The 18186-nt window shown below is 63.7% G+C and overlaps 1 protein-coding gene across 16 annotated transcripts in view; it reads left to right on the top strand.

Annotated features, from left to right (window-relative positions):
- PLEKHA6 (pleckstrin homology domain containing A6) overlaps nt 1-18186 on the top strand; it is a 56349-nt gene that overhangs the window by 19553 nt on the left and 18610 nt on the right. For 11 of the 16 annotated variants that reach the window (XM_072918820.1, XM_072918819.1, XM_072918830.1 and 8 more), the window contains 6 exons: nt 13431-13511; nt 13612-13726; nt 13828-13932; nt 14013-14085; nt 14400-14500; nt 17456-17631. In XM_072918820.1, coding sequence (XP_072774921.1) covers nt 13431-13511; nt 13612-13726; nt 13828-13932; nt 14013-14085; nt 14400-14500; nt 17456-17631 — 651 coding nt within the window. Of the gene's footprint in view, nt 1-6062; nt 6170-13430; nt 13512-13611; nt 13727-13827; nt 13933-14012; nt 14086-14399; nt 14501-15305; nt 16082-17455; nt 17632-18186 lie in introns of those variants that run through there. The other 5 variants (XM_072918835.1, XM_072918823.1, XM_072918831.1 and 2 more) reach the window with 4 other exon arrangements.

The raw sequence follows: 18186 nt of genomic DNA, 5'->3' as shown, positions 1-18186 counted from the left end.
GGGATGGCTGTGGTGGATCATTCCTGGCCTGCTGTGGGATTTGGGATGGCTGTGGTGGATTTTCCCTGCCCTGCTGTGGGATGTGGGGTGTCTGTGGTGGATTTTCCCTGCCCTGCTGTGGGATGTGGGATGGCTGTGGTGGATTTTCCCTGCCCTGCTGTGGGATTTGGGATGTCTGTGGTGGATCATTCCTGGCCTGCTGTGGGATTTGGGATGGCTGTGGTGGACTTTCCCTGTCCTGCTGTGGGATGTGGGGTGTGGGCTGGCTGTGGTTTCCATCCCACAGCTCCCGGCCATCCCTGGCATTCCAGGAGCTGGGAATGAGCTCTCCAGCACTGCCAGGGGTGGGTTTGGGGCTGAGCTCAGTCCTGGCCCCCTCTGCTCCATCCTTCCTTGAGCTCAGCCGTGCTGAGGACAGGAAAAGGTGCGGGGGAAAAGGCACCGGGGCAGGTGGGGCAGGGACGGCTCTGCCCTCCTTCCCTGGGGAGCTTTGGGATCACGTTCCCTCCATTCCCCTCCTGGGCTGGGGGACACCGGTTCCAACCCCACGGAGCAAATCCCTGAGCCAAACCCACGGGAAACGGGAGCCACGGAGCCACAGGCACCTGCTGGAGCGATCCCATGGCTGGATCCACCTGGGATCCTGGATCCATCTGTGATCCCCCAGATGGATCCCTCTGTGAGTCACTTGTGATCCCCCAGATGGATCCACCTGTGATCCCCCTGTGATCTCTCAGCTGGATCCACCTGGGATCCACCTGGGATCCCACTGCTGGATCCAGATGTGATCCCCTTGTGATCATGGATCCACTTGTGATCCTCCTGCTGGACCCACCTGTGATCCCCCAGATGGATTCCCCTGTGATCCCCCTGTGATCCGCTTGTGATCCACCTGTGACCCCCCCTGTGATCTCTCAGCTGCATACACCTGTGACCAACCTGTGATCCTGGATCCACCTGTGATTCTCCTGCTGGATCCCCCTGTGATCCACTTGTGATCCCCCAGATGGATCCGCCTGTGATCCCCCTGTGATCTCTCAGCTGGATCCACCTGTGATCCTCCTGCTGGACTCAGCTGTGATCCCCCAGATGGATCCCCCTTCTGGACCCCCCCGTGATCCACTTGTGATCCTCCAGCTGGATCCCTTGTGATCCCCCAGATGGATCCACCTGTGATCCACCTGTGATTCCCCAGCTGGATCCACCTGTGACCGCTCTTCTGGATCCCCCTGTGATCCACCTGTGATCCTCCTGCTGGATCCCTGTGATCCCCCTGTGATCCCCCTGTGATCCCCCAGCTCCGAGCGCTCTTCCCACGCCGTTTCCCAGCTGTGCCCTCCGGGAACGTGGGACGGCCTCGGGCTCTTCCCAGGGCCGAGCAAAACCCTCCCAGCGCTGCTCCTCCATCCTGGCTGCCCGTGAGGACCCTTGGAGGGATCCTGGGGCACTTTTGGAGGGATCCTGTGGGCATTCCAAGTGGGGACCTTGTGACATTTTGGGAGGGATCCTGTGATCATTCATAGGTGGGGATCCTGTGACATTTTGGGTGGGATCCTGTGACATTTTTTGTGGGATCCTGTGAGCATTCTAAGGTGGGGACCTTGTGACATTTTGGGAGGGATCCTGTGACATTTTGGAAGGCTCCTGTGAGCATTCCAAGGTGGGGACTCTGTGCCATTTTTGGTGAGACCCTGTGCCATTTTGGAAGGACCCTGTGATCATTCCAAGGAGGAATCTCTGCCCATCCCAAGGGGCTCATCCCGAGCTGCTCCCCCACCTCCAGAGGCTCCTCTGGGGGCTGGCCCAGCTCGGCCTGGCCCGGCTCAGCCATCCCGTCCTTCCAGCTCCCCTCCCGGCTGCTGGGGCCGCTCCCGCGGGGCGGAGGAAGGGTCAGGGCTGCGGATGTGCCACAGATGAGTTTGGGGTCAGGGGATGTGCCAGAGAGGGGTTTGGGGTTGTTGAATGTGCCGCAGATGGATTTGGGGTCATGGGATGTGCCACAGAGGGGTTTGGGGTGCCACAGATTGGTTTGGGGTGCCCCAGATGCATTTGGGGTGCCACAGACGGGTTTGGGGTCAGGGGATGTGCCCCAGATGGGTTTGGGGTGCCCCAGATGGGTTTGGGGTGCCCCAGATGTGTTTGGGGTGCCCCAGATGGGTTTGGGGTGCCCCAGATGCGTTTGGGGCGCTACAGATGGGTTTGGGGTCAGGGGATATGCCCCAGATGTGTTTGGGGTGCCACAGATGGGTTTGGGGTGCCCCAGATGCGTTTGGGGTGCCCCAGATGCGTTTGGGGTGCCACAGACGGGTTTGGGGTGCCCCAGATACGTTTGGGGTGCCCCAGGTGGGTTTGGGGTGCCACAGACGGGTTTGGGGTCAGGGGATGTGCCCCAGATGGGTTTGGGGTGCCACAGACGGGTTTGGGGCCATAGAACCACCTCAGCCAGCCTGGAGCCGGCGCCGATCCCGTCCTCGGGAGCTTTTTGGCGCACAGCCCTTGCACAACCGGCACGGTTGTGTCACCGCCGGTGACAGGCTGTTCCCAGGCCTGGCAGGGTGCGGGATCAGATCTAAAAAAAGGAGAATTTCCCCGCTCACGCCCAGCCCGGCACCGCAGCAGCAGAACAAGCGGGGCGCCCGCGGAGGTGCCAAGCTGCCCACGGTGACAAGTTGGCTGTGCCACCGGGACAGGGCCGCTCCTGCCCCACCACGGGGCCTGGCATCCCTAAATCTCCTGGCAGAGGTTGGATGGTGCCGCTGGCACCTTCCCAGCCTCCCGCTCCGGCAGCTGTGGGCTCGGCTATGCCGGGAATGTGCCGAATGTGTCGGGGCTTGACTGCGGGAGGTCGGGGCGCGGGGTTGGGATGAACCAGCGCTGCCCAAAGCCCCGATCCAGAGCGTGCAAACAGCACCGGGAAATGGGATCCCATCGTGGCAGCAGCGACGTGGAAGTTGCCGCTGTTTTGTGGCCTTGAGGTGCCGCTTTGGCTTTGTTGCTGTTTTTTTTATTATTTTTCTTTGAGCATGGGAGATCCGTGAGTGGAAAATTGGCGAATTTATCCCAAAACCATCAAGAGGTTCCACAGGGAGTGGCACAACCTGACAGAGCCCAGGCTGGGGCTCACATCCCGGTGGGTCGGAGTGGGAGTAACAGCTCCTGGATTTGTGGATCATCAGGAATCACTGGTGGGAGCAGGAGGATGATTCATTTTCCACACACCCTCCCCGCCCCGAGTGCTCCCAGTTTGGGGTGTTCACAAGGAGTTTGTGGCTTTATACCCCAGGTGGGTGCGGGGAATGGGAATTCCCAAATCGGTGCCAGTTCCGCGGCGTGTGGCGGGCACTGGGAGCCAAACCGAGCCCCAAATCTGCAGGGTGTCATCAGCGGCGGAGCTGCCGTGCTCCCCTCGGGCGCTTTTGTGGCCATTTGGTGGGATTTGAGCGTGATTGAAACCATTCCGCGGCCCGGGGGTGGTGCCGTGCAGATGTTTGTGCAGATGTTTGTGTCCAAGGCTGTTTGTGATATTCCAGCCCTCGCCGCTGCAGCTGGGGCTGGACAGTGTCGGAATCTGTGCTATTGATGATCCCAAAATGTAGAAAGTCTCTGTCAGCCCCACTGCCAAAGCAGAAGCCATAATTGGTCTGTGCTGTTTCAAGGTTGTTTATTCTGTTTATCTCTAACATGTTCTGCTGCCCTGCCGCAGCTCTGTCCTGCAGGGCAGCGTGTGGGGCTCTGCCCTCAGTGGGATGGTACAAACATTAAATACCACAAACTACCTGTGCTGGATTTACAATAACGTGCCAATATCTGTCACCTACGTTGGACAGTGTGTCCCCAGCCTGAACCAACAGAAAAATGCCAACACCACAGTGAAACATGGAGGGCATGAAGAAGGAGAAAAAGGACAAGGCACACCCAATTTCCTCCATCTTGTCCCCTTTGAACCCCTAATCTAGAATCCTAAAATTTTACTTTTGCTCCCATGCCACACTTAATTATTACTCATATCAAACACTCAGAGCTTGTAATTCATCCTGTAAGATTGAAAACTCTTTTCCATGGGCAGAGATCACAGCCAGTGTCTCTGGGGGCTCTGTCCAGGGGGGTTCCTGACCCCTGCCAGGGTCCCAGACCTGCCAGGGCAGCCAGAGGGGAGCTCTGGGTTCCCACAGGACAGGGCCAAGATGTCGGGAAGCAGAACTGGGCGGTGGTGGCGGTGCTGTGAGTGCTGCAGAGCCGTGGGACAAAGGGACAGGGGTGGGGGACATTGTGGGGACCCTCTGTGTGCTCGGTGGGGATAAGCTGAGTGCCAGGAGCTGGTGGCAGAAGCGCAGGGTCCCCAGGTGCCACCGCGGCGCGGGGCTGTGCGGGGACAGCGCAGCGAGCTCGAGGTTAATCATTCAACCCCTCGGCAGGTTGGGTAACGCAGGAGGCGACAGGGACATCTGTCCTCCCGCTCCGCAGGGACAGGGACAGCGCTGGTGCTCCGCCTCCTCCTCCTCCTCCTCCTCCTCCTCCTCCTCCTCCTCCTCGCCCAGCCCCCTCTCCGTGGGGACACTGATCCCGATGGTCCCGTGGGGACCGCAGCGTGGGGGGGACCCCCGGCATCGGGGATGGGGGGGACAGGGACACGGTGACAGCGCCGGGCTGGGAACACGGCGGGATAAAGTTCCAGCCATGGACGGGCCCCGGGAAAGCTGCGGGGAAAGGGAGAAGGGGCTCCGAGAGCTCCGAGCTGCGGTTTTGGGGTGCGGGAGCAGCCCCGGGGTGCGGGGAGCTGCCCCGAGCTGCGGTTTTGGGGTGCGGGAGAAGCCCCGAGCTGCGGTTTTGGGGTGCGGGAGCAGCCCCGAGATGCAATTTTGGGGTGCGGGGTGCGGTTTTGGGGTGCGGGGAGCAGCCCCGGGGTGTGGTTTTGGGGTGCGGGACAAGCCCTGAACTGCGGTTTTGGGGTGCGGGGAGCAGCTCCGAGCTGCAATTTTGGGGTGCGGAAGCAACTCCCAGCTGGGGTTTTGGGGTGCGGGAGCAACCCTGAACTGCGATTTTGGGGTGCGGGAGCAACCCCCAGCTGCGGTTTGGGGGTGCGGGAGCAGCCCCGAGCTGCGGTTTTGGGGTACGGGAGGAGCTCCGGGGTGCGGTTTTAGGGTGCGGGGAGCAGCCCCGGGGTGCGGTTTTGGGGTGCGGGAAGGAGCTCCGAACTGCGGTTTTGGGGTGCGGGAGCAACCCCCAGCTGCAATTTTGGGGTGCGGGAGCAACCCCCAGCTGCGGTTTTGGGGTGCAGGAGCAGCTCCGAAATGCGATTTTGGGGTGCGGGAGCAGCCCCGAGGTGCGGTTTTGGGGTGCGGGGAGCAGCTCCGAACTGCGGTTTTGGGGTGCGGGAGCAGCCCCGGGGTGCGGGGAGCTGCCCCAAGCTGCAATTTTGGGGTGCGGGAGCAGCCCCGGGGTGCGGTTTTGGGGTACAGGAGAAGCCCTGAGCTGCGGGCCCGGGGTGCGGGGACCAGCTCCGAGCTGCGGTTTTGGGGTGCGGGGATCAGCCCCGGGGTGCGGTTTTGGGGTGCAGGGAGCAGCTTAGGGGTGCGGTTTTGGGGTGCAGGGAGCAGCTTAGGGGTGCGGTTTTGGGGTGCGGGGAGCAGCTCTGAACTGCGGTTTTGGGGTGCGGGGAGCAGTCCCGAGCTGCGGTTTTGGGGTGCGGGAGCAGCTCCGGGGCGCGGTTTTGGGGTGCGGGAGCAGCTCCCCCCCCTCGGGACCAGCCCGAGCTCGGGGACAGCGGCGATTCCGCAGCTCCCGCCGGGATGGGGCGATTTGGGCCACGCGGGGACACGCGGGGCTGCTCCCAGCGCTCGTGTCCCGGGCACAGGGGACAGGGGACACGCAGCCAGGAGCGGCTGCGGGTCCGCGGGGGTGCGGAACCCTTTGGAAAAGCTTTTTCCTGCCCGGCCGCTCGTGCTGCGGTGACTTTGCGGTGTCACGGTGCCACTAAAGGCGCTCCCAGCGGGATCCAGGGACGGCTCCGCCCGGAGCCGAGGGGGTTAAGCCGGCGGCAGCTGCGGGGCTGTAAATGATTGATAGCGAGGACGGGCTCGGAAGGGAGAAATCATCCGGCCCGGCCGCTGCGGGAGAGCCGCCGGCTCGGCGAGTGGCGCAGCAGCGGAGGGGACGCGCGGTGACAGCGGTGAGTGTGTGTGCGTGTGTGTGTGCGTGTGTGCGGCCGTGTCACACGGAGCCCAGGCGTGTCACACGGAGCCCGGCCGTGTCACACAGACCCCAGACGTGTCACACGGAGCCCGGCCGTGTCACACAGACCCCAGACGTGTCACACGGAGCCCGGCCGTGTCACACGGACCCCAAACGTGTCACGGACCCCAAACGTGTCACACGGAGCCCAGATGTGTCACACGGACCCCAGGCGTGTCACACGGACCCCAGGCGTGTCACACGGAGCCCAGACGTGTCACACGGACCCCAGGCGTGTCACACGGAGCCCAGACGTGTCACACGGAGCCCAGACGTGTCACACGGACCCCAGCCGTGTCACACGGACCCCAGGCGTGTCACACAGACCCCAAACGTGTCACACGGAGCCCGACCGTGTCACACAGAGCCCGGATGTGACACATGGACCCCAAATGTGTCACACGGACCCCAAACGTGTCACACGGACCCCAGGCGTGGCACACGGAGCCTAAACATGTCACACGGATCCTGGCCGTGTCACACGGAGCCTGGACGTGACACATGGACCCCAGGCGTGTCACACGGACCCCAGGTGTGTCACACGGACCCCAGACGTGTCACACGGACCCCAAGCGTGTCACACGGATCCCAGACGTGTCACACGGAGCCTGGAGGTATCACACAGACCCCAGACGTGTCACACGGAGCCTGGAGGTATCACACAGACCCCAAACGTGTCACACGGACCCCAGGCGTGTCACACGGAGCCCGGCCGTGGCACTCGTGGGCCATTGTCTGCGGCCAGTGGCACCGAACAGGCGGTGCCCCGAGGGTGGTGACAGGCAGAGGTGGCAGGAGCACACGCCAGGCACGGCCCCCTCAGCACCGGGGTGTGATCCCGGCTCGGGCAGGTGTGGGGGTTTGTCCCGGCGGGATTTTGCCGGCCATAATCCCCTGACCCGGCCTGGCCGGTGAGGGGAGCGGAGGGGTTGGGGCCGCGCTCCATCGGTGCCGGGGATTGCCCGGGACAGGAATTGCCGGCCATGGAAGCGGCTTCCTGAAGAGTTTAGGGAGAGTTCCAACCCTCCCGGGCCAGCCCGGGGGGCGGCTCCGAGGTTGTGGGGGGAATGGTGGTTCCGAGTGGGAATGGTGGTACTGGGGGGGAATGGTGGCTTCAGGTGGGAATGGTGGCTCCTGCTGGGAATGGTGGCTCCATGTGGAAATGGTGGCACTGGGTGGGACTGGTGGCTTCAGGTGGGGATGGTGGCACTGGGTGGAACTGGCTCCATGTGGGAATGGTGGCTCCTTCCTGCTGGGAATGGTGACTCCATGTGGGAATGGTGGCTCCATGTGGGAATGGAGGCTCCATGTGGGGATGGTGTCTTCTGCTGGGAATGGTGTCTTCTGCTGGGAATGGCGGCTCCATGTGGGAATGGTGGCACTGGGTGGGACTGGTGGCTTCAGGTGGGGATGGTGGCTCCTACTGGGAATGGTGGCTCCATTTGGGAATGGTGGCTCCTTCCTGCTGGGAATGGTGGCTTCAGGTGGGGAATGGTGGCACTGGGTGGAACTGGCTTCAGGTGGGAATGCTGGCTCCATGTGGGAATGGTGGCTCCTGCTGGGAATGGTGGCTCCATGTGGGACTGGTGGCACTGGTTGGGACTGGTGGCTTCAGGTGGGACTGGTGGCTCCATGTGGGAGTGGTGGCTCCATGTGGGAATGGTGGCTCCTGCTGGGAATGGTGGCTCCTTCCTGCTGGGAATGGTGGCTCCTTCCTGCTGGGAATGGTGGCTCCTTCCTGCTGGGAATGGTGGCTCCTTCCTGCTGGGAATGGTGGCTCCATGTGGCAGTGGTGGCACTGGGTGGAACTGGCTCCATGTGGGAATGGTGGCTCCATGTGGGAATGGTGGCTCCATGTGGGAATGGTGGCACCATGTGGGAATACTGGCTCCAGGATCCCGGTGACCCCACACACAAGGAACTGGAGCTCTGTCCCCACCAGGGGGACAACGGAGTGACACCAGAGCTACCGGCGCACGCACTGTCACCTCTCTGCCCCTCTCCGCGGCTGCCACCCTCCCCAGATGTCCCCCCACGATGGGGTCAGGACGGTGCCACCTCTCCCAACCCCCGGCAGCAGCAGCAGCAGCAGCGGCGGCGCTTTTTGGCCGCCAGCCCCGCGGGCCGTGCCTGGGATGGAGCCGGGGTGGTTTCCAGGGAGATAAAAAACACAAACTCCCGCTGCTTTTTTTGCCTTTTTTTTTGGTTTTTTTATGCTTTTTGCGCTTCTCCCCGACCCCAGCTGGCGCTGCAGAGGGGGACTCGCCCTCCCCGCCGCCACAGCCGCTTTGTTCTCTGGAAATCCCCGTCCTGTCCCCGCTCCGGCCCCTCATCCCCCGCCAGCTCCTCCCGCTGTCCCCCCACCCCCGGGTGTCCCCGAGTGCCGCCGCGGATGTCGCACACACGGCCCGCGGGGGCTGCCGGCCGCCCCTTCCCGAGGACTTTGCCCGGCTTGGCACGGCTTGGCACGGCTGGCACGGCTGGCACCGCTGCCCAGGGCAGCCAGCCCGGCCCCCGCCCCCGCCTCTCCCACGGGAACCGCGGGGGTGCGTGGGGGGCTGGTGGCCAGCGTGTCCTGCAGGGACGGGGGGCCTGGGGTGGCACTGGGGGCTGGGTGGCCCTGGGATGTTTTTTGGGGCCTGGGTGGCCCAGGGATGGTTTTTAGGGCCTGGGTGGCCCTGGGATTGCGTTATGGGATCTAGGTGACCCTGGTTTCGGGGGTCTGGGTGGCCCTCGACTGGCAGTGGGGTCTGGGTGGCCCTGGGATGGTGTTTGGGGCCTGGGGTGCCCTGGGCTGTTTTTGGGGTCTAGGTGGCCCTGTTTTCTGGGGCCTGGGTGGCTCTGGGATTGTTTTTAGGGTCTGGGTGGCCCTGGGTTGGTGTTTGGGGCCTGGGTGGCCCTGGGATTGGGTTATGGGGTCTGGGTGGCCCTGGGATGGTTTTTAGGGTCTGGGCGGCCCTGGGATGGTTTTTAGGGCCTGGGTGGCTCTGGGATTGGGTTATGGGGTCTGGGTGGCTCTGGGATTGGGTTATGGGGTCTGGTTGGCTCTGGGATTGGGTTATGGGGTCTGAGTGGTCCTGGGATGCTGTTTGGGGTCTGGGTGGCTCTGGGATGGTTTTTAGGGCCTGGGTGGCCCTGCCTCTTGGGGTCTGGGAGGCCCAGGGCTGTTTTTGGGGTCTCAAAGCCCTGGGGTGCTCCAGTGGCCGGGCGCTGGCGTTGTCACCAGGGCGGGCTGGCAGCGCCCGCAGCCGTTGAGGGACCTTGCCCCAATCCTTGGCTGGTGGCGATGGAGCAGCGGCTGAGTCACTGCTGGGGACAGGGACACAGGTGGCACTGGGGCGTTTGCCACCACTCAGAGCCTGGCATGAGGCCGGTGCTGCCCGTGGCCGCTGTGGTGCCCGTTTGTCCAGGGATGTGCCTCACCCCGTGTGCCCCGTGCCCTAAAAAGGTGGATTTGGTGGGTTTGGCTTCGGCTTCGTCTTGGTTTGGATTTGTTTTGTTTGGATTCGGTTTGGTTTCAGTTTGGTTTGGGTTTGGTCCAGGTTTAGATTTGCTTTAGGTTTGGGTTTGGTTCACGTTTAGATTTGATTTAAATTTGGGTTTGGTTTGGGTTTGGGTTCAGGTCTGGATTTGTTCAATTTGGATTTGGTTGGTTTCGATTTGGTTTGGGTTTGGTCCGGGCTTAGATTTGCTTTAGGTTTGGGTTTGATTTGGGTTTAGATTTGCTTTAGATTTGGGGTTGGTTCAGTTTAGGTTTGCTTTAGATTTGGGTTCAGGTCTGGATTTTTTCAGTTTGGATTTGGTTTAAGTTTGGTCTGGATTTGGTTCCAATTGGATTCGGATTTGGTTTCAGTCTGGATTTGGATTTGGTTTGGTCTGGATTTTGTTCCGTTTGGATTTGTTTTGAGTCTGGATTTGGCTTGGATTTAGTGGGTTCAGTTTGGATTTAGTCTAGTTTGGCTTTAGTTCAGTTTGGATTTGGTTTGAGTCTGGATTTGGTTTGAGTCTGGAATTGGTTTGGTTTGGATTTAGTCTAGTTTGGCTTTAGTTCAGTTTGGATTTAATTTGGGCTGGGTTTGGTTTGGCTTTAGTTCAGTTTGTGTTTAGTTTAGTTTAGTTTAGTTTGGGATCAGTTTTGTCGGTGCCACGCCGTTGGCACATTCTGGGATGGGCTGGGACCACTGGTGCCATCCTGGGCTGGTCACTGGCGCTGAGCTCGCCCCAAAGGGGCACAATCCGGATTTTTGGGAGGAAGATGCGGTGCCGAGCAGCATCCCACGGGGCTCCCGAGATTTCCGGGAGGGACGGAGCCCAGCGGCCTCCCCGTGCTGCGCTTCCTTCTTTGGAGCTTTCCTGGCCATGGCAGCCCCGATCCCTTCCCTCCCTCCTGCCCGAGGATTTTCTCTTCCCAAAGTCCGGGCGCAGCGTGGCTCACCCCAAATCCCGATTTTGCCCGTTCCCAAGGGCTCCCCGGGGTATTTTTGGGGGTGCTGATACTCTGTGGGTCTGTCCCCCACCGTTCGGTGCTTGTGCCCATCCTGGTCCCCGCGGTTCCTCCCGGTGTCCCCCGGGGAAGGAACAGCCGCGGGGAGGGGGGGGACACACCCGGGGATGCTTTGGGGACACCCGGGGACGCTTTGGGGACACAAGCAGGGGGAAGGGACGCAGTCCCTGAATCCAGGGCAGCGACAAAGCTCAGCTCAGCGCGGCTGCTTCCCTCGCTGTGACACCCGCCCTTCCCGCTGCCCTGCCGGGCTGGGGGGGTCCAGGAGCCCCCCCTGAGCCCCTCCGAGCCCCCCATAGCCCCTCCGAGCCCTCCGAGCCCCCCGATCTGCCCGTGTCGCCCTTCCCCTGCCACCAGCTCCGCACCTGGGCTGGGGGAGGCGGCCGTGCCGCGCTGCCCTTCGCCTCTCCTCTGCGGGGACGAGGCGAGCCGGAGCTGTTTGTCCCCGCTGTCGCCTTCCCCCGCCGGCTGCCGCACACCGGGACCGCCCAACCCCGCCGGCACCGGAGCCACCGGATCCCCCCGGAGCCCCCCGGAGCCCCCCGAGCTCCAGCGGCACCGCCGATGCCGCGGGGCGCGGGGGATTGGCACGGGTGGCACAGCGCGGGCACGGCCCGAGCCCCCCGCCCGTGTCCCCAAGCCCACGCGGGGCTGTCGCGGTGGCACCGGGGTGGCACCGGGGCCATGCCGGGAGCCCGGAGCGGGCGCTGAGCCGGGCGGGCCCCCGGGACCATGCTGAAGTTTCGGGCGGACCGGAGGGTGAGGTAGGAGCCCGCAGGGGTTTTGGGGGGATCCGCGGGGAGCCGGCGGGGTGGGACCCCCGGCCCGGGCAGTGGATCCGGGCAGCGCTGCTGCATTGCAGTGCTGGGAGGCGATGGGCACGGGCGAGCCGCTGGAGCGGGGTCAGCCCCGGGAGCGGCTTCCCGGAGCTTTGCGGCTCCTCCCGGGGGCTGCGGGTTGGGGTGGGGGCGGGCAGCGCGGTGGGTGCCAGGAGGAGCCGAGGGGGGTTGCGAAATGGGGGTGTCCTCGCAGGGACCTGCAGGGATTGGGGGGGGACACCCAGCGTGGGGTTGGGGGTGGTGGGAAGGGATGGGGGCACCCCCAGCGTGGGGTCCCGAGAGGTTGGTGGGTGCTGGCAGCGCCCACTTCCCACGCTTGGCGCTTTCGGGGTGCTGCTCTCTCAGCATTGCACCCTCCCCGCGCGGCAGCGTCACTGCGGGGATGGGACCTGCCCCAATTCCCGGGATTTGAACCCCTCTGAAGGCATCACCGGGGGTGGGAAAACGCTCCGGGAGCAGCTCCAGCCCTGGGGCAGAACCGCCCCGGCACTGGGGGGGACTCCGCTCAGACCAGCCGGGCGCTGGGGGACGGTCCGGAGAGCGAACCCCACCAGTTGTGGGGTGCACGCACATCCCCCGGGTTTTTCAGCACCCCCCGAGTGCTGCTGGAGGGAGCAGGACCCTGACAGGGGGTGGGGGCTGCAAGGGGCAGCAGCTCAGCGGCAGCAGCACTTTTTGGGGTGTCAGTGGTTAATGGCTCCAGAGCTGGGATGGGATGGGATGAGATGATTTTGGCAGCGGCGTTTTTGTGCTCAAACTTCCCCCGTTTTGCTGACTGGCAGGAGGAGTTGGTGGCATGCTGGGGCTGGCTCCGTGTCCTGGTGCCCGGCGGGTTTGGGAAGGAGGGGATGGGATCTGCTGCAAAATTCCTGGGATGGAGCCCTGGACCTCCTGGACTTCGTCTTTTCCCTCTGGGCACCCCAGGAAGTGGCGTGGGAGGGGGTCTGGGAGGCCTGGCAGTGCCATCTCCGTGGGACGGGGCAGGGACCTGGCACGAGGTGCCAGCTGAGCCCACAGGGACAGCCCTGTGCCACTGCTGCTGCCACTTCCAGGGTGCACCCAGTGCCAGGGAGGCAGAACAGCTTGTGCTGGGAATCCTGGGCCGGTGTTTGGGGTCTGAGGGCTCCTGGGGTGGGTTTTGGGGTCTGAGGGGTCCTGGACTGGTGTTTGGGACTCAGCCCCCATGCCCAGGTGACCCCACTCAAAGCCTCGAGGTGCTTTGGAAATGGCTCCGAGAGCAGCCAGGGGAGGAGGTGACATTGGGGACATCGCTGCAGGCACAGCCCTGGATGGGCCATGGCTGCTGCTGCTGCTGCAGCGACTTGTGCGTGTGGCCGGCGGTGACAGCTGGGATGTGACAGCAGCGGGACGGGCGGCTCGGCCACCACAGCCCTGATTTTGGCACTTGAATGAAATCTCTGAGTGCCCAGGGAAGGGGACAGAGCTGGGGAAGGGGACAGAGCTGGGGAAGGGGACGGAGCTGGGGAAGGGGCTCAGCCTGGAGAAAAGGAGGCTCGGGGGCACCTTGTGGCTCTCCCTGACAGAAGGTGGCAATCGGGGGGGCTCGGGCTCCGCTCGCAGCGGATGTGGCACTTGGGGACACGCCTCGGCGCTGCTGGGCTCAGTGATCTTGGGGAGCTTTCCAGCCGAAATGATTCTGTGGTGCTGCGAAGGATCCTGAATCTGGGGTTAGCGGGGTGCTCGGGGCAGGGGATGCAAGCCCCGGTGCCAGGCCCGGTGTTGGCGTGGAACCAACACAGCAGCAAACGTGGTGCCACGGGGACTCCGTGGGGGACACGGGGACTCCGTGGGGCACACGGGGACCCCTAACAGCCACCCCACGGCTGTCCCCACAGCCACAATGAAAGGCGGAACACCTTCCTGCACCCAGTGACGGGACAGCTCCCCGAGGACACCTCAAGGCTTGACTTGCCAAAGTAGGTCGGCTCCCAATCCCCTCGGGCTGGGGGGGCTGGGGACACTTGGGGGGCGACCCCAGGAGCACGGAACCGCTGATTCCCCTCTCCCGTGTCACAGCCCCAGCTCGGACATGTCCAGCAAGGCGGGCAGCAAGCGGCCAGCCACCGTCCCCAGCGAGCCGCCCAACCACGCCATGGTGGCCGAGGTGCCCCCGGAGCGCCCCGGAGGCCGGGTGAGTGCCCCGGGTGACAGCGTGGCACGGCTGTCACCAGCTCGGACGGGGATTTGGGCAGCCCAGCCGCGGGTGCTGAGCATCTCCTCTCGCTCTTGCAGGCTCCGCGCTCATCCCGTAAGGGCATCGCCTTCGGGAAGCGCTCCAACTCCATGAAGAGGAACCCCAACGCCGCTGTCACCAAGAGCGGGTGGCTCTACAAGCAGGTACCCACCCCGTGCCACCCCTCCCGGCCCCGCAGAGCCCCAGCAGCGCCCGCAGCGCTCTCACCACCCCTCTCCCGCAGGCCAGCTCGGGGGTGAAGCAGTGGAACAAGCGCTGGTTCGTGCTGGTGGATCGGTGCCTCTTCTACTACAAAGGTACGGCCACCCCCAGGGCCACCGGCACGAAGTCCCGGGCTCTTCCCGCTGTTTGTGCCGCTGCTCGCCGCGCCCGGGGCTTCGTGCCGAGTTTTCCCCGCCTCCCTGGCAGCTCCCGGGCTGGCATCAATAATTGAGGAGGTTGTTTGCGAGCCTGGCACGGCTGCGGGAGCGGCAACAGGCAGGGAGCCGGTCCCACAGGTGGGACGGAGCCGGTCCCACAGGTGGGATGGAGCCGGGGGATGGCGTGGGGGGGCTGTGCTGGGGGTCTCTCAGTGGGTTTAACCCCAGGATTCACCCCCCACCTCCCCCAGATGAGAAGGAGGAGAACATCCTGGGCAGCATCCCCCTGCTCAGCTTCCGCGTGGCCGCCGTGCAGCCCTCGGACAACATCAGCAGGAAGCACACGTTCAAGGTCAGTGCCTCGCCGGGGCTCGCAGGGGACAGCGTGGCACTGCCGTGGCACTGCCGTGGCACTGGCGTGGCACTGCGGTGGCACTGGTGATGCTGGCAGGGTCCCCGCTGCTCTGGTGGCTTTCTTGGTGGCGGGGCATGGAGCGCGCTGCGGTGACCCCAATGGCTTCAGGTCGGCTCTGCTGGGCAAACGGGGACACAGCGGTGTCCCCGAGGTCCCCACCCCCTCTGCAGGGCTCTGCTGGGTGCTCCCACCCCTCTCCCTGCCTTGTTTTCCCCTCTCCATGGCTGCTGTCCCCAGCGGCTGCTCCCGGAGCCGGGCCCGGAGCTGTCCCCGGTGCCAGCCCCGTTTGTCACCGGCAAGAGGGGAGCCCAGCAGCAGCTGCTGTGGGGCTGGAGAGCGGAGCAGGGAGAGGTGACGGGGCTGCTGCTGCCCCACATCCATCCCTGGCAGGGTCTGAGCTTCCCCAGCCACCAGGCACCTTCCTCAGCCCAGCTGCTCGCGGTCACGGGGCACTCTGACACCCCCTTGTCGGTCCCAGTGTCCCCTCCCCGTGTCCAGAGCCGGGGCTGGGGTCCCCACATGGCACTCCCGAGTTTTTCCCAGTCTAAGGGAGGGATTTGTGCAGCTGCCCCCACTTAAACCTGAATTTAGGCTCAGCTGAGTGGGGTTTAGGGAGGAGGGATGGCATGGGGTGTGCCCTGTGCCCACACTGGCGTCACCTTCTGTGACCTGGGGGTGTCCAGGGAAGGGTTTGGAGAGCCCTGAGGGAGCTGGGACAGGGTTTGGGGAGCCCTGAGGGAGCTGGGAAGGGTTTGGAGAGTCCTGAGGGAGCTGGGAAGGGTTTGGGGAGTCCTGAGGGAGCTGGGAAGGGTTTGGAGAGTCCTGAGGGAGCTGGGAAGGGTTTGGAGAGTCCTGAGGGAGCTGGGAAGGGTTTGGAGAGTTCTGAGGGAGCTGGGAAGGGTTTGGGGAGCCCTGAGGGAGCTGGGCAGGGGCTCAGCCTGGAGCAAAGGAGGCTCAGGGGGAATTTCTGGCTCTGCACAACTCCTGACAGGAGAGGACAGCCGGGGGGGATTTGGGATTTTATCCCAGGGAACAGGGACAGGAGGAGAGGGAACGGCCTCAGGCTGTGCTGGGGAGGCTCAGGTTGGACACCAGCAGGAATTTCCTCATGGGAAGGGCTGGAAGGGGCTGCCAGGGGGGTTTGGAGTGCCCATCCCTGGAGGTGGCACCTGGAGGTGGCACTGGGTGATCAGGGTGGGGGTCGGGCACAGCCTGGACTCGATGATCCCACAGGGATTTTCCAGCCTCAATAATTCCATGATTCTGTGAAATCCCTGCTGCCTGACACCGATGAGGGAAAACCTCTCCAAGCTGCTGCCCACACCCCGAGCTCTGCAGCTCCTGGGTTTGGGAGGACAATTTTGTCCAGGGAAGGGCAGAGAAGTTCCCACCCCACTCCCACTGACCCCGTGTCTGTGTTTCCTCCTCCTCCTCCTCCCTCGGCGGGCGAGGATGCCAGGACAGGAGGGCTTTTTCTTGGTGCCACCACCACGCCAGCACCCAGCCACCACCACCTAGGTAGAGTTCCACCTTCTCGTGTTTCTGGTGCATGCAGAGGCTGAGGGACCCCCGGGCTCGCTCTGCTCCCCGCTCCCGCTAATCCCGGGGTTGGATCCCTTCGATTTCCCCTCTTCCTCTGCCTGCAGAGCTCCCAGAAGTGCGTGGGAGGTGACCCCAGCTGGGCGCGGTGGCTGCATGCTCTGGGGAGGATGGAGACTCAAGGGAGGGGTTTGATCAGACCTCATTTTTCTGTCTTAGTTAATATTTTTTTTTTTTTTTTTTAAGAGACTGAACCCTTGAAATTCTTTCAGGAGGAGAACTCCGCTTCCTCCCTTTTCTTCCTCCTTGCTTTCCCCCACCCCTTTCCACAGGGGGAAGGTGGAGGTTTCAGAAATGCCCTCAAATAAAGGCTCCTTCCAGAACATTCTGGGCAGAGAACGGGCACCAACCAGATCAAAACTGAGCCTTTTCCTCCCAAAATATTTCCTGGGCCAAGAAACCACCTTCCCCCTCACCCTGCATGGACGCTGCTCCTCCGCTGCTGCCGCTCTTGCTGGGGCCCTGTGCCACCCCAATATTGGGGTGCTGCTCCTCTCGGGCAGGAGGGCTCCCAAAAATCCCTAAAAAATCCCTGGCAGTGACTCCTCCCAAAAAATCCCTAAAAAATCCCTGGCAGTGACTCCAAGGGGGATAAAACCCTGCCCATGAGGGGCCTGTTGAGCTTTCCACGGAGGGGAAGGAGCCCTCCTGGCACCCCCTGGAGCAGCGGGATGGGTGCCAGGCTGGCAGTGGGATCTGGTGCCAGGCTGGCAGTGGGATCTGGTGCCAGGCTGGCAGTGGGATCTGGTGCCAGGCTGGCAGCGGGATCTGGTGCCAGGCTGGCAGTGGGATCTGGTGCCAGGCTGGCAGCGGGATCTGGTGCCAGGCTGGCAGTGGGATCTGGTGCCAGGCTGGCAGCGGGATCTGGTGCCAGGCTGGCAGAGTGATCTGCTGCCAGGCCGGCAATGGGATCTGCTGCCAGGCTGGCAGAGGGATCTGGTGCCAGGCTGGCAGAGGGATCCGGTGCCAGGCTGGCAGTGGGATCTGGTGCCAGGCTGGCAGTGGGATCTGGTGACAGGCCGGCAGTGGGATCTGGTGCCAGGCTGGCAGTGGGATCTGGTGACAGGCCGGCAGTGGGATCTGGTGCCAGGCTGGCAGTGGGATCTGGTGCCAGGCTGGCAGAGGGATCCGGTGCTGGGCTGGCAGAGGGACCCGGTGCTGGGCTGGCAGCAGGATCTGGTGCCGGGCCGGCAGCGGGATCTGGTGCCGGGCTGGCAGCGGGATCTGGTGCCAGCCTGGCAGCAGAGCTCTCACGCCCTGTCTGTGTCTCCCTCCCCGTTCTGTGCCCCACAGGTGACGGTGTGCTGGGTGCAGGAGCTGCCGGCGGGTAACGGGCAGCCCCTGTCTCCCCAGGCCGAGCACGCCGGCATCCGCACCTACTTCTTCAGCGCCGAGAACACGGAGGAGCAGGAGGCCTGGATCCAGGCCATGGGCGAGGCCGCCCGCGTGCAGATCCCCCCGAGCCAGAGGTCAGTGCCACCGCACTGCCCGGCCCTTCTGGGGACGTGGTGGTGTCCTTGCTCCATGCCTGGGGACATTTTGGGGTGTGAGGGACACTCTGGAGAAGGGAACTGGGGGAGCAGTGACCCCACAAGGTTCAGAGAGGGACAGGGCATCGCTCGCTGGCCACCTCTTGACCCAGAGGTCAGTGCCCACTGCACTGCCCGGCCCTTCTGGGGACGTGGTGGTGTCCTTGCTCCATGTCCAGGGACATTTTGGGGTGTGAGTGACACTCCAGAGAAGGGATTTGGGGGATCAGTGACCCCACAAGGTTCAGAGAGGGACAGGGCATTGCCAGCCACCCCCCGAGCCAGAGGTCAGTGCCCACCACACTGCCCGGCCCTCCTGGGGACACGGTGCTGGCCTTGCTCCATGCCTGGGGACATTTTGGGGTGTGAGGGACACTCCAGATGAGGGAGCAGTGACCTCACAAGGTTCAGGGAGGGTCAGGACATTCCTGGCCATCCCTCAACCCAACCCGGCCCTCCTGGGGACGCGGTGCTGTCCTTCCTGCAAGCCCAGGG

This window comes from Taeniopygia guttata, chromosome 26 (genome assembly GCF_048771995.1).
Source record: "Taeniopygia guttata chromosome 26, bTaeGut7.mat, whole genome shotgun sequence".
NCBI classification, from domain to species: Eukaryota; Metazoa; Chordata; class Aves; order Passeriformes; family Estrildidae; genus Taeniopygia; species Taeniopygia guttata.
The sequence above is the reverse complement of the archived record's forward strand: the minus strand, read 5'-3'. Positions and strand labels throughout refer to the sequence as shown.